The sequence below is a fragment of the Netta rufina genome (assembly GCF_964035555.1).
Source record: "Netta rufina genome assembly, chromosome: 3".
NCBI lineage: Eukaryota > Metazoa > Chordata > Aves > Anseriformes > Anatidae > Netta > Netta rufina.
In genome coordinates, this window is record NC_140125.1 from 66,624,296 (window position 1) to 66,640,842 (window position 16,547).

Sequence of the window (16,547 nt, forward strand, 5' to 3'; positions counted from 1 at the left end):
TGCAGATGAAAAGGGAAGACCTGCTCCTGAAAACACTGGTAAGACCAGCTTGATACAGATAACATCAGTGGAACAATGCACGTGCTGCATATATGTTTTTAGTAAGAGCTTAAATGTTTGTTGAAGTATGCTCTTTAAAAACATGCCTGAAATAAATGTTCAGACCATTTTAAAGAAAAAATGAAACAAAACTAAACAACAACCCCTTCCCCCCCCCCCCCCTTAGGGGCTGGGGAGCTGTCTGGGGAGGGGATTGTTTGGATTTGTTTTATTTTAAAATTGTTCTGTTTCTTTTGACCTTTAAAATATGCTGCTTAAAACAATCAGTCTGTATCTACACTTACTTTATTTTTAAACTTCTATTAATATCCACTTTTTTTCCATTATGTGAATGAAACCTTTTATCAAACTGTGCTCTCTGCAAATATTTTGGAATCTTCAGAAAACAACATATATATGTATATATCCATTCTAAGGTAGCAAGCTCAGCAGCTAGATTTTGCAAAGCCAATTTATATGGCAATTCTATAATCACAAAAGACTTAAATTATATCTCTAGTGGGAAAAAGCATGTTTACTGCTCTCATCCAAAGGATTTATAGAAGAGATGCAACCTCATATCTAAGAATAAACCTGTTCACAAGAGTGATATTGAAAAGTAAGGGTTAATATTTGTATTCTTCATAAACACAAAATGGTGATATAATATGAAACTAAAGCAATCTTGCTAACCCCTTACTTGGAAAATGACAATATATAACATATGTATATAATATAAGGTATATGTGTAAAGAGCATGCAAGAATCTGAACAGAGCTCTGGATTTTTTTAAGAACAGACACATCTTCAAAAAAATTCACCTTGGTGAGGGAAAACATTTCTGTGGGCATATATGTGCTTGTGTTCATGCAGATAAAATTTGGAGTCAAAGCTAGGAGAGAACTAAGTAATTCATTTGAGAACAGACACAAGACCTCCATGGTTCATTTCCTATTCCAAATCTCAGAGAAAAAGTCTTTACCCTCAGTCTCCCATTTCTCTGGAATCACTTTAACTACCAGGCTACTGTTACACTGAACTCTGTTGTCCCTACTGTGGCCATTCACCTTTAACTACAGAACAAGAAGCAAGAGGGGGCCAAAAAAAAAAAAAAAAGCTATAGTAAAAAAATTGTCTTAAGTATACTTAAAGCCTGTGATGTCTATACTAAAAGAAAAATTAACCAGATGTCAGTGAGACTCACACGAAATTCTTGCTCAAAAATGTTATCTATACAGAGTCCAAATCCCCAGTTTACCTTCACTTTCCTAACTGGCCACTAACATTTCTTTTAATGGCTTGTAGCCCTTACTGGAGAAAGCAGAAAGAAGATGGGACTCAATACAAGGAAAATAACAGAAATCTGTAAGCTAATGGGGTGCTCAGACCTAATCCCAGGACTGAGACCAAAGAAGAGAAAAGCCCTGAAAAGCCAATTTGTTAGGAATTTCCTTGTGAGCAGCAATGAAACACTGAGCCTTACTCCTGCTGGCTTTACAAATGTCCACATTTAGACCTAGGAGTTTCATGGTGTTCCGTTTTTCCCACTGCATCTGCTGGTTACATGGCTTGGTATGAGCTTACAGAGACCAGAAGACATGCCCTAGCCAGGGACTGTAACCTGCTGTCTAGCACATATTTTTGCTAATAGCTACAGAGCAGCAAAAACAAGTATCTGTATCTCTCAACAGTTTTATGGAAAAGATGTGCATATTGGTAATTATCCTTTTTTTCCCCAGAGAGTTCTTACTAGCATGAAAGAACAGTGGCACTCAGGAATATCTTCATGCCAGCAGTGAGCTCACAGTGGTTTAAACCAGTTCGACCGTGGTTATAGAAATATTTGTGCTGTCTTCGGTGAACTTCGGGTCAGGCCTCTCTTTGGAATAAACCTGTTAGAGGCACAGACCAATTCCCTGAGCGACTGTAGCCCTTACAGCAAATCAGCAGTTTGAAATGTGGAGCAGCATGGAAATCTACCCAATCTCTCTCTTCCCCGGCTTCACAAGTGGGAGCTGTTGATACCTGCATAGCTGTTGGTACAAGGCAGAGCGGAAGAGCATAGTAAGTTAATAATCTACAAGCAATTCAGAAACGTCGAGGGCAGAGGCACTGACACTGGGGAATCATATGTCTGCACCAAACGTTTAGTCGATTGTTTACTTGGAGGGCTGATGAAAAAAGGACGGATGAACCTCTGAAACAACTCCTTGGCAGGTAAGGCTACTGATGTACTCTCATAGAGAGTGCCATGCTCTCATCATCACTGTATCCTTTCCCCGAACATACTTGCAGCAGTTTAACAACATTATGTAATGCAGGGAGAGTTGAGAACAAGGATAAAGAGTTGATGGCCAGCTTTTAGTACGGTGGTTTATTTGGCAGGCTTGATTGACAGTTCTTACGTTCACACAATGCATTTTGAGCTGCTGTCTCTTTTATTTCTAATGTCAAAAAAATTATTCCTGATCCTAAATAAACACCTGGGAAGTCCTCTAGGTTTCAGGAGCAGGCTCGAAAGACGGCTTTTAAGAACTACTCCAGCGTGCGGTTTATTTCTCGTTCGGTGATTACCGTACTCTGTACGTTTTCCTCTTGTTTACCGCCTTTTCTCCTGCCACGGCACGGTTTTGTGTTCTCCTGCCGGGTGGGAAAAATAAAAGACAGAACGGGGAAGAGCGCGACCTGTGCGCTTCTTCCCCCGGGGGCTGCGGGGAGCGAGGGGGGCACGGGGGACCCCCTGCCCTTCAGAGGAGCGGGGCGCCCTTCCCGGGGGCGCGCCGCGGGGACGCGCAGGCGGAGCGGCAGCGCGCCCGCGCCCGCCGCGGTCCCGGGGGGCTCCGGAGCCCCCCTGCGGCGGAGGGAGGGGGACAGAGGGGGGAGACGGCGGTTCCCTGGCCAGGGGGAGCGGAGGGACGGAGGGACGGAAGGAGATGGCTGGGCGAGGGAGGGATGGAAGGATAACGGGCGGAGGGATGGAGAGATGGGAAGATGGAGGGGCGAGGGATGGAGGGATGTGGGGTGGAGGGCTGAGGGCCGGGGGTCTGAGCAGATGAGGGCTGCGGGGCGGAGGGCTGCGGGGCTGAGGGCCGGGAGGGCTGCGGGGCTGAGGGGGACAGACGGTTGCAGGACCGTGCGCCCGCCTTTCCCCGCTGCTCCCCCTCCGCTGCGCGCCCCCGCGCCGCTCCCCGCCTCCCCTCCCGCCGCCGCCGCGCGTGCCCGCGCCCGGGGCTGACTCTCCCTCGCATCCTCCTCCGGCGGCGGCGGCGGCGGCGGCAGCGCCGGGGATGGGCAGCGAGAGCGCGCCCAGGAGCAGCCCGGGCCCCGCCGCTCCCCCCTGCTCCCGCGCCCGCTGCTGCTCCTGCCCCGCCGCCCCCCGCGCCCCGGGGGCAGCGCCGCGATACCCGCAGCCCCCGCCTCGGACGGGTGAGTCACCGGGCCCCGGCCCCCCCGCACAGCACCACCATCACCCCAGAAAAGCACCTGCCGTGCCTTCACCCCCCCCATCCATCCACAGCCTCCCCCGCCGACCATCCCGGAGCGGCCCCGGGCATGAGCGCTGGGGGATTTGAGGAGGGTGCGGGGGGAGGCACCGCGCTCCGCCTGCCCCTGTCCCCGGGGAACTGGGGGGTCCCGGCCCCCGGTTTCTGCCCTCCCCGGGGGGGCGGAAGGAGCGGCGGGGGTGGCCCTGGGGCTGCGCGGGAGCTGCGGGGGAAGGGGCTGGCGCCCTGCTGCCCCTCCCGCTGCCCCTTCCCACGGGGGTCTCTCTCCCTCTGTGTCACAGACAGACGGACACCCGCACGCACAGACACCCCGACAGCCCCGCTTCCAAGCTCCGGGGCCAGAAGCCCCCTCCTCCCCGCGCACACCCGCACGCCCTCCGCAGCCCCCCATGCCCGGGGCAGCCCGGGGGAGGGTTCAGCGCCTTAACTTTTGCGAGGGACCATTTTAATGTGCTGGTGACACACACACACACACACACACGACACCCGACCCAGCTGAGCACAGCTGGCTGCATCCCCCGAGTGGCACCCCGGGGTGCCGGGCCCTGAGACGCTCCGCGATGCTCTAGGGAGAGCCCTTCGGGCAGAACTCGGTTCTGGGATGGACTTTTCTACCCCTCCTGCCCCAGCAAACAAATAAATAAGTATAGGGTCGGAGGGGATGGGGAGGAGAAGTCTGTGCTTGTTTGGCTTTCGCTGCTCTGGAGTGGCGAGTGCAAATGTTGAAGATGCTGGGGCTGAAAAGCCTTTTTCTGGTTTTATGTGTCATGATGCACACGGTTGGTTGTAGGTAGTGTAGTAGCTATCTGTATCCCAATAGTTCCCTGCCAAAAGGGTTGTTATGGCAGCAGCGCTTCCCCCTTTTATTTAACATCTCTGGCTCAGAGTAATGCTAAAGACCTGGAAACTGCCTTAACAAAAACAATAATACCTCTTGCCTCTTTGCCAAATAGCCAACAAGTATGAATATAGGATTCAAAGTAAATCTTCACTTCTTTCTCCAGAAGCTGGTGCTGTGATAACACTTAAGACTGAAGGAGTCTGGGGGGAAACATCTTTTAATTTATTTTTTTACCATAATTCCTGCTTTTTGTTAATTTTTTGCTGGAATTTTTGATTTATTTTTTTAAAGTGTTTCACTTATACTTTTTTTTTTCTTTTTTTTTTCTTTTTTTTTTTCCTAGCATTCTGTCTCAGTTACAGAGAACTCCTTAGTCCTGCACTGCCCTGGGTAAAGAGATTAAAGCAATTCCACATACAAGTACTAAAGGGAAAGGTTGTATTTCTGTAGATGTAGCTTTCTGGCATAGTTTACAGGATGGTGAGTTTGTCTGCAATAAAGAGAGGAAAGCTTGTGAGACTCATCAGAAAGCTTTCATCACACCTTAACTGCCACGGCTGGTGGCAGCCTGAAACAACAAGATTTAAAGGTTATTATGGAAATAAGTTCTTCTGTCACTGGTCATGATCAGCCTGTTCCCAGTCAGACCACAAATAGTTGTAAGAGAAATGCTCTGATTTTGATTTCTGTTTAATCAGTAGTGTTTTCCAGAAACAGTGTTTAAACCATGCAGCCTTTGACTAGGACTGCTGCTAAAAACACATGAAATTAAATAGGGAAAGGTTTATATTATCTCTCAGTTTTTACTCTGCAACTATATAGTTACCATTTGTTATCTCCAGCTGGAGTTTGCCTGAGTAGAGGTTGAGCAGTGAATGATAAGGATGGCAGGATTTTGTCCTGGAAGCTCTTGCATTTTTATTTTGGGCAGAATATTTACAGACCGATATTGATACTGCAGAATGAAATGTTATTGAATTGTGATATCTTGTTTTCAATTGTACATTTTGAAATAAGTTTTGCTTATCAGTAGGAAAGCAACATGAGTGTGGAACTGTTCATTTAAGACTGAAAAAATGCTATCCCAGTAGGATTCATGTGTTGAAGCAGACTAGGTGCAGGTTAAATAGGTGAACTAAAATGACATAGTGTAAGTGATCCGTAACTAATTTTCATTGCTTATAATGAAAACAGGCAATCTTGTCATCTTCAAATTGGAATAGAGACATGTTAGAAGGGAGGTGAAGAGCAGCAGTGTATGTCTTTAATGACAAACTGAACTCTTGAATAAACCTCAGAAATTCTGGAGAGACTACAAATACATTTCTTGATATAACTGTGGTCATGATTCTGATCTCAATTAAATCAGTATGAGTTTCTCCACAGACACAGGTGTGAGCTGAATCAAAGACATTTCTGCTAACCATTTTGAAGGAACCAGGATGTGAAAAGATCGTTTGTATTTTTCCCTATCACTGTAGCTGGAAGGATTTATTTTATGTCTGGTATGGAATATTCCAAGCTTTACCCTTCTGAGCTGTAGTCAATCCTATAGTTCTTACAAGCCCAGACAGCTCAGCTGAAATAATTCTTGTGAGAAATAATAAAGCATGTATAGCTATGGACTGTTCTTCTGGGCCCTACTGGTTAAAAAATTGTAATGTTTGATGGTAAAAGGGCTCGATTTTGAATGACATTTTCATATCTGATACCAGTAAAATTTCATTTTAGTCTGTGGAAATAACATGTTTCTTAAAATGGAACATTATTTGTTTTACGGTTCTGATATGAAAGAGCTAGCTGAATCTAGTCAAGCTGGAGAGCAGATGTTTCTAACTTTAGTGATTTAAAAAATAAGTGTAAATTGTAATGAAGTAAAAACAGATTTGGTCACTCTGTAAAGGGTTACAGCTGAAGTTATTTATGCAAATGAACAAACAGATTGCACTTGTGTAACATTAGACAGAGGAACAAAAACAAAAATGGAACAAAAACAAAAGCTGGTAGTACCCAGTCAGTCATTGTAGTAGTCGTTTACACACAGCATATGCCCCAAAAGACTGTTGCAAAAACTGCCCCAAAGGTTCCAGCTTCAAGGGTATGACTTGAAGAATGGGAGTCCAATGGAAAATGTCCCAGTGATTTCAGTAACCACTTGTATCTGGAGAACATTGTTAGCAAAGGGTTTGGTAAAGATAATCCAATGAAGTACCACAAGGATTCTGACAATTGCTAAAACATCCTCAGTTAGGAGGAGGTCCTGGCTTCACGGAAGCTGAATTGGAATATTGCCATTGATCTCACTGGGGCCAAAATGTCATCCGGAGAATTATGTTTCAAATGACTTTTGAAATACGTTGTGTGTTATATGTAATCTAGTTTTAATTTGTGTGATATTCTATTAAAATGAGGTTACCTTTGCCAAGCTTGAGTTATTAATTAGTTATTAGCGATCATTTTCCCTTTCCTTTTACATTTTTTTAAATGTCAGTTTTTCAGAAATGGCAAGAAATACAAAATAGTCTTCCTGTAAGAGTGCACTCATAAACTGAATAATTCAAAACCTGTACTGTCATTGTGCAATCAAATTTTTAATATGATGCTGTCAAAGTCATAAAATAAGAAAATCAAATGTGACATCATAGAAGACAATGTATATAGCTGACATGACATCTGGATGTTTTAATATCCCTGCTTTATATTTAGTGGTTAATGAAGATAGACTTTTCTTCCTCTCCTCTGAGGAAGTTCCTAATACCACATATTAAATGTTCAGGAAAAAAAAAAAAAAAAAAAGAAAAAAAAGATGTGTATATTTTCTTAAAAAGAGATACACTTCTTGTGAAGAAAAGTCCCTTATGTAAAGGAAATGAATTAATGAAGGAGACAATTTAAAGTCTTCACTGGGAAACACAGAGCTGAGATAATTTATAACTGGGGAGGAAAAGTATTGGCAGATGGGTTTTTGAGAATATGGTAGATATGAGCTTTACAAAGGATAACTTAACTATTTCTACATATGTATGTACCTCTGCATAAAATAAATAAATAAATAAAATAATATAAAATAAAATGAGACTGATGCACTCAACCCCCTCAAAAAAGAGTCATTTCTCTCTCTCTCTCTCTCTCTCTTTTTTTTTTTTCCCTATTGTTTTTCCTCCTAAATTAAGTTCATTTAATTCTAATGAAAAGGTGCCAGACGGCAGAAATAGAAAATGACACTCTGTTTGTGCCCAGCATTTGTGAAGCACAGAGAGCAGCAATGCCACGCAGAGTTACCACCTTGTGCTGCCGCCTCAGCTCTGCTTTGCTGGATGGGGTACTTGATATTGCTATAAGAGGTCAATCTCCTGAGGAAATTTGCCTGGAAATGGATCAGAAGTGGGATTTTATTTGTCAGTCTTGGCCTCTGCCATCTTCAAAGAAATCAGACCCAGATGTGTCTTCATAGGTGCTGGCCAGATCCTGTGAGGAGCTCAGCATCCTCAGCACCATTTATAAAAGTGCTGAGTGCTTTCCAAGATCCTTTAAGAAATTGAGTGAAATAACCAGTTCATTTCACACAGGCCACAAACCAGCTTTCAAACCACAATGATTTTCCATCACTACTTCATGTTGGCTGTATTTGAATCAGTGAACTAGAGGTGAAAGGCTCCAAAAATGTGATTACCAGTCCCCTGAGACATTTAGTTCTTCAAGGATATCTTACTGGAAGTACGTGCTCATATTTCACAAACTGGAGAAGAGTGAAATGAATTAATAACACTTTTATATTATTATTATTAAAAAAAAAAAAAAAAAAGAAGCTTTCACACTATTTCTTTTAATTATGTAGAGAAACTGTTAATGCTGTCAGATATTTTATTCTGGAAAGAAAACAATCCATGAGCAAAGAGCTTCATTTCTTTACAAGATAATGCTACATTTCTTGATCTGACAATAGACAATGTATTACCATGTTATACATTATAGCCATGTTTATAGACAACAGACGTTTAACCATGTATCCATAGCTGGCTAAATTAAAATATTCCAATTCTAATACCTTTTCCCCTGTAACTTCTAATACCCAACAGCACAAAATGTCAGAAAACAAATTAATAAACAAATACAATTTGATTCTTTTTAATAGATATTTATACATAATGGTTTGCTTTGTATAAATGAAACCTACAACTCTTGTAAAAAAAAAAAAAAAAAAAAAAGGAAAGAAAAAAAACACTATTGTAATAGTACAACCTAAACTTATTATGTATGTAAAGCTTCTGAACTAAAAGAATCCACCAGCTGAAACACTAACAAATATACTTTTGTATATCTTAGTGATAATCCAGCTGTTAAAAGCTTTGTTCTTTTCTGTAGATGTCTTCTTCCATGTCCTTTATCCGGGATAAACTACAACTATAGCAGTTTCAAACTGATAAAATGTGTTAGAATTGAAAGTGCAGAAAAACCTGTTTCCCTATTTCAGTGCTAGAATGGAAAGGCAGAGATCTATACAATTCAAACTTTGAAGGACACAAAGATGTAAAGCATATACTTCAAAACTATTTATTTCATTCATTTAACAAATGAGTGATGGGTTTTATTTTAACACGGAATGTGTTTGTAAATTTTGTATTTATCTAGGGCCTTTCTCACAGTTTCATTTACCTAATAAAAAATCTAGAATATATATATATGTATATATACATATATTGTATTTTAATTGTATATTGACTTCTGTCCCAAAGCATCTAGGTATTTTTAAAACATTAGGCACCATTTCTCATATTGAAATGCACAAGCTGAAAATCTGAACAAAGGACAGATGTGGACTTCTTTGTGATTAGCAATAAATGGTATCAAATTTTACATAAAGCTTATATTGATTGCTGATTAATGTTCTTTAATGGTTAAGTGAGTGATGCTCAAATATTCTTTAAGAAAATAACTAAAAAGCATAATTATAGTCCAAGATTAATTACAATTATTTAATAATACATAATACAATATTAATACATGGTGTCTTTCTTCCTGATTTGAACTATGGTTAAAGTTGGTGATTGAAAACAGTTTGACTGAAATCTGCCAATTCTTATGATAAAGTCAACACTAACATCTTGTTTACATTTTTGTCTTTACATTTCATAGAATCATAGAATCATTAAGGTTGGAAAAGACCTCCAAGATCATCTGGTCCAACCATCACCCTACTACCAATGTCTCCCACTAAACCATGTCCAACCTTTCCTTAAACACCCCCAGGGATGGTGATGCTACCATCTCCCTGGGCAACCCATTCCAATGCCTAAGTGCTCTTTCTGAGAAGAAATGACTCCTAATTTCCAACCTAAACCTTCCCTGGTACAACTTGAGGTTATTCCCTTCTGTCCTATCACTAGTTGCCTGTGAGAAGAGGCTAACCCCCAGCTTCCCACAACTTCCTTTCAGGTAGGTGTAAAATTTTCCCCACAATTCCTCCTGCATTTTTTTTTTAAAACCCACTTTTTTCAGTCCAAATAGAGACACCAGGTAGGAGTTCCAAATTTTTAAATAGCTTCTAAATTATTAAGCAGCCTCAACTCTGTGTATTTTGAAGGGCTACCTTCAGATGAGTCACCACATCTTAGGAAGTCAGGTACTAACAGTAGTACCCAGAGCAGATTACTAACTGAGGACAGATGGATGCAGGTGGAATGTAGACCTTGCCAGACACCATGGGGTGAAGGAAGCTCATAAAGTGTCAAATCTAGTTCTCTCTGCTTATCAGGGTGACATTTCAGAGCTTATTGAAATGTCAAATATTGCGTCCTTTTGAAATAAAAGATACAAATTTAGAAGTCCTCAAAAAATGAAGTCTTTCCTCCAAATTGTTTCAGATAGACTGAACTGTTCAAGCCAGGCTTTTAAAATATTATAATATACATCTCAACAACCCAGAAACCATTTGAATATTTTATTAGATTTTCTTTCAAATCAAGACTTCACCAAAATTAGTCCAAATTCATAGAGCGCTGTGATACCTGTTGAACAGCATATTCTGACAGAATAGGATTTCAGTGAATTTTCTTCAGTGGCTTTAACTACAAAGGAAGAAAGGCCTTCCTTAAAGTTAGGGTTATGCCAAATGAAGGCATATCAATCAATCATTTATATGTATGCCAATTTCTGTGAATGCAAATATTCCAATAAATTGGCTGATTGTGTAAAACATGTTAGTCCTATGATAAGCACTCTGACTTTAACAGACTTTGTCAGAATTGAGTCCTTGCTACTCTTCGCCAAAGCAGGGGAAGTCTTGGCTTAGAGGGAGAGAGTTATGGAAAATCATAAACTTTTGAAATTAAGGAATCGAAAAAGGAAATACTTTACAGTCACTAACACTGAATATTACATTTAAATGGAATGGGACAACATCCAGCTACACTTAGAAAGCATTCAAGTTGTTATTATTATTGCCTGTGTTTTTATGTTTGGAATCAAATTTGTCAGCTACACAGCCAAGGCTATCAACCTAGGCTATCCTGATTTTACGATTTATTTAATCTGGCAATACAAAATTTTCACAAACTAACTGCTTAAGACTATTATTCAGCAGTTCTAAATACCCATAGTGTAAAGGCCAATGTTTAAGTATAACGAAGTAAGCTTGCTCTGAAACAAGTGCTAATTGGTTTCTTGCAAACTATCAAACTTTAAAAAGAGTTTTTAAACAATACTGAATGCAGAAGGAAATGTGATAATATCCAATGAATGCCATTTTGGAGTATAACAAGCTTGCTAATTCTAGAACTTGTAATAATTAAGAGAGTTTTAACATTTGCCATAACCACCTCCGCTAAGAGACAACTGACGTCCCTACATGATACATTATCACTTAGATTAGGGTTGTTAGTGAGGAACTCAGTGAAGGAGCCAAATTGCACTTCCCAAAGATCTATGCAACTCCCCCACGGCTTTCCACTGGCCACCCTTGTTCACAGCATGCATGGAAAGAAAAGGAATAAACATCTGCCTCTCCAGTGAGGCTTCCCAGGGGACACAAAATAACATTTAAAATCTGTTGGAGTTAGTGTTCATAACTAGACAAAGTTTACGTCCTTCAGGCCTCATTTAGGGGAAGAGTCTTCTTTCCAAAGGTGTCCTAGGGTGGGCAAGTGCAAGGATCGGAGAGCATTCATATTGCTAAAACACAACAAACAAAAATATTGACTATAATAACTAAATCTGTTTTTTAGCTCTTTGCACGAAAATTTCTTTTGTATGGAAAGTCTATTTTGTGCAAAGTGCTATGCAAAGTCTTGTGTAGCAAGTGATGCTAATGGTCAATGGGAAGGAATTCCATATTGATTGCACATTGGAGCTCAGCACAGTACTGCTGTGGGACCAGGATTTTTACACAGTTGACAATAATCAGCATAAGACTGGGAGTAATTTAATTTCATGCAATCAATGAAACAATTAGGAAAATTGTTTGTATGTGTATGTGCGTATAAGCTACAGTATGAATGAGTTGTGCAATTCAGTAAAAGGAAGTAGTTGACCAAAACCTGTGAAGTACATCAGTGAATAATCTAAGAAGATACCAGCAAGTCATAGTTTTTTCACATTTATAAGATGTGATTACAAAATATGGAGACAAATGTCTGTCTTAGAAATGCAGCCTGAAACTGGGAGGCTACCTATTACTAAAATAAGTTGCTTCTTCCCACAACATCTCGACACTTTCAAATAGCCCTATATCAGACATCACATTATCATATTCCTCTTGATCTTGTTATAAGTCAAAATAGACTAGCTGTGAAGACCACCCGCTTTTCAATTAATGATTTAGTGACCTACTATATGTATAAAGTTTATCACTGAGGAACAAGTTCTGTTTTCTTTAACAGTTAAGATGCAAAGGAAAAAACGTGTTATGATTCTGTTGCACACTGAGTAATGAAGCACTTGGCTAGATGAAAATACCACTTTGTGGGAAATTTTACAATTTTACAATTTTCTACTCTGAAAAGAACAAAACCAAAAAGTTGATATGTTCTACAGATTAAGAATTTATTTTTTTCTGGTCAGTAATTTTACTTGTAGGATAATCTAGTAGTGGATAAATTTGGAAGACTAATTTTGATAAAATCAAAGTAATTTGTTGTTTTAAATGTTAAAAATACACAGCAGTCACTTATTCAAAACATGTTTTATTGAAATTGACATTCTTCCAAGAGATATTTTGATGTAAAAACACCTTCATTCTCCCCTGGGAAAAAAAAAATAATAAAATAAAATAAAATAAAACAAAATAAAAAATAAAATAAAATAAAATAAAATAAAATAAAATAAAATAAAATAAAATAAAATAAAATAAAATAAAATAAAATAAAATAAAATAAAATAAAATAAAATAAAATAAAAAATCATGCAGCTCTGATCTCCAGAAAAGAATATGATATCCTATTGGATGTTACAAGGAAGATCTGCAGCTTTCTGTATTAAGTTTTATATAGAGAACAGTCTAAACTACTGAATAGAATCACTGTGTCTAAATGTATTTTTTTTTTAAGTAAATATATTTTCTGGTATAGGAATATATACATATACATACACACACGCACAGAAGCATATATACTCCTATTCTTCCTGGTCCACAGTAGCAGCTGAGCTACTAAGCATCCTGCTTAGTTGAAAACCTCTTCCCTGAAAGTGAGATTTTTATTTATTTTTTTCCATAATAGAGCAGTTTCTTGGTTTAGATTTATGGTTTTATTTCTTTTCTTGAACTTTCTTGGATTGGCCTAATTTGTACTCCTTTTTGCTCTCATCGCTATGCAGATAATATTTGTTCCTTTCACTGGGTTGTTGAATAAGTCATTTTGATGTTTGTGCCCCATTTTTGTAAGTGGCTAATGCTGTGTAATGATTATGGATTATCTGTAGTTTTTAGGTAAGTAGAAGAAATTACTCCAGAATTTTGCCTCTCTGAAGGTCAGAGATGCAAAGCCGGAAATGCAAGCCAAGGCACTAGGTTCCCAGTCCACAGCTGCAGCCATGCCTCTTTCTATACTACTAAATTTTTTTAGCACATATTTTCCTCAAAATATACAGAATTCTCCTGATGTCATGAAGGGAGGGTAATATGTGATAATCACAAACTCTTTCAGCAGCAAATGGAAAAAGGCTGGCATAGACTTGAGAGAATTGTCAATGATCAGTCGAGATAGTAAAATTCTCTACCTACTGAAATAGAAATATATATATTTCTAAATATTTTTTCAATCTATTGTTTCAAAATAGCATTTTCTCCTGCTTCACTCCCACTTGTATTCCTTTTCAGTCTGTTCCCTTTCTTCCTGCCGCTGTTTCCTTTATGCCTCAGATTCATTTCATTTCAGATCAGAATTTCCTTTTTTTTTTTTCCCCTTTACATGGATTCCCAAATTGTCACTTCTTAATTATATAAAAGCCATTTTATTCAACCCAGGAAAAAAAAAAAAAAAAAAAGAAAAAAAAATGAACTTTTCACTAACAGCTACCTGTGATGATTGAGGGCAAAATTCACATTAGAGTTGTAACTAAATACATTAGAGGTTTTAGGCAACAAAAAACATGACTTGGGTGTATTTGTCTGTGTTAGCAAGTAATTCTGCACAACAGGAGCAGACCAGTAGATCAAAGCAGCTGGTGCTGAGGTCCCTTTATTTAAAATATGTGATCAACGCTTTTTACCATGGACTAGATTTAGTTTGTTGTCTTGAACCAAATGTTACTACCTTGTACATAGTCTGAGGCTGTTCAAAGGACTGATTAGCTCAGATCCATTTGTCCCCTCTGCAGGACAAAGTACATCTGGTACAGGCTGTAAGCAGAGCTTCCAATTTAGTTTCCTTCAAAAGAAATCTAGTTCCTGCACACCAAGACTGCTCTGGAAACCAAACCAATGTATGGTAAATGGGATGCACTACAAAACAACACTACTTCTCCCAGACAAATGGCAGCATAATCTTTTAGTCTCTGAACAGCACAATCCACCATCACCTTGCCCTGGAGTTGCCTATTGCTAGCTCAGTTTTCAATCTTAAAGTTCTATTTGTCTATGTCCCAAGAAGCACCTTAAGTCTTCTGAAGATCAAAGAAGTTAAAGGACTTGCATAAATGTTCTATTATGTGATCATATGGACTAAGTACTGCAACCAGGAACCCATTCCTTGGGCAATTGCTTTGGATAGTAGGCTAAAGAGTCATTCATCATGTGGGCAAATAAATATTTAGTATTTAAATATTCTGACCATGTAGTGGCATCGTTCCTACAGGTGTGACAAATGTCTTATCTCAGAATAATCTCTGGGAGCAACAGGTTGCAGTGCCAGAGAAGGCAGTCAGCAGAACCAAACCCAGGCTGTGGACAGTTTGGAAAACAAATCTTATCAGATTTGATAAGAGCACCACCATCACCTTTCCTTTTATTTTAAAATAAAATAATTTCAATTTATTTTTTGTCTTCCATTCAGTTTCTAAAGGAGAGGAAAAAAAAAAAAGAAAAAAAAAAAAAAGAAAGTATTTTATATCTACTTTGCTAGAAGGATCTGAATAATATATGGATGGATATGCATACTTCCTTAAAACCTTAAGCAGGATGCTTAACTTCTGCCTTGGTAGAATTTAAAACAGGCTTTGTGACATGTATTGTCCTCTGTATCAAAATATCTGGTCAGTGTCCTAACTTCACATAACTATCTGTTCTGTGTGCAGGGTGCCCACAGCCCAGCCTGTTCCACCTGACTTCCTGAGGGACTGTGTGCAACTTAAATAGGAACGCTTTATGTGATGTGTCTTCAAGACACCAAAAGTGAAGTAATGAATTGTCTTTTAATACCCAGACTTCTTGGATTCAGCCATCAGGCATTGAAACATTTATAAACACAGTACTTGTCAGTTAAAGACTCGTTTCTCTGCCCTGAATTAGGCTTCACATGGAAAGCATGGGAGATAGATGAGTAAGAGCAGAATTCAGTGAAATCAGCAAGCTGAGTGTCAGAAGGAAATACAATGGGACAGTAATTAATACACATACAACCTACACCTTAAAGGATCTACTTTCAGCACTGAGCAACCACCTACTTACTGAAAGTAAGCACGTACACCAGACCTGCCTTTTCTACAAAATAATTAAAACATGCTGCTAATTGATACCCAAGTATCCAGTAATTAGAGGACTTACCATTTGGGTGGATGACCTTTTAAAAATGTCCCCATGTGTCTGAACTAGAGAAAATACTTCGCTCACAGACACTTTCAGGTCAGAAATGTGCCCTTACTACTGACTGAATGGTTATTTTGGGATGAAGTGAGTGACTTTCTCCTTTTGAAACTTTGCCAATTTGCATAATTGATTAAAGAGGTAATGGAGGAAGAATTTAAATCTGACACTCTTCTTTCACAGAAGAGTGGACTAATGTTGCTCTGTGGAGTCAATTGCTGCTCTTGTGAGGGAGTTTGTGTTCAGAGTCTGGGCAGGGTCAGGGCTTGAGGATTTGTTGTGTAAGCACCACAGTGCTTTGAGATGCTAGGCTGCAGCTGCATGAGGGCTGAAAAGCACTAGTGGTGCCTTAGCACTGAATTTAGCATTTGACCAAAGCACCAACTAAGCCCCTTGATAAGTTTTACCTTTATAGTTCATTTAAAAAAACAGAGTGTTAAAAGGAGGTTTTGGAACTACAGAGAACTACTAATAATAGAAACCTTCAGTGAATTTAATGGTCTATAAAAAGCACTTAGTTGCTAGTTTGGAAACTGAAGATCTCTGTTCTTGCATATAATAGATATAGTGCAGTGAGCAATAATATAGCTTTCCCATAGTCCTTCATCACTTTGCCTCCATTTGTTGTTATAAGATATTAAAGTCTATAGCCAAGGCACAAAATAAGCTAATATCCAAGGGAAGAGAAGAATATATTAGTTCAGGGAATTATGCATTGGATGAAAGTAAGTATCTATCATTTTCTTATAGACATTCATTTTTGATGGACTATTTACTAAAAAACAAATATCTTTACCAGTCCTTTGTCTCTTTTCTTATTTAAGATTTTAAAGTCTTCATGGTAGACACTTTTCCAGTAGCCTTAAAAGCTGTTGTGTACTAACATGATAGCTCAACATAATCTAATCTAGTTTTTACGCTTTATTTT

At 39.3% G+C, this 16,547-nt stretch overlaps 1 protein-coding gene across 1 annotated transcript in view; it reads left to right on the plus strand.

Moving 5' to 3' along the window:
* Positions 1–3,326: 3,326 nt before the first annotated feature.
* The window catches only part of FUT9 (fucosyltransferase 9), a gene marked incomplete at both ends in the record, with an annotated part of 101,343 nt that continues 88,122 nt past the window's right edge, over positions 3,327–16,547 (plus strand). The window contains one exon of the mRNA XM_084283795.1: positions 3,327–3,465. Coding sequence (XP_084139921.1) covers positions 3,327–3,465 — 139 coding nt within the window. The remainder of the gene's footprint in view (positions 3,466–16,547) is intronic.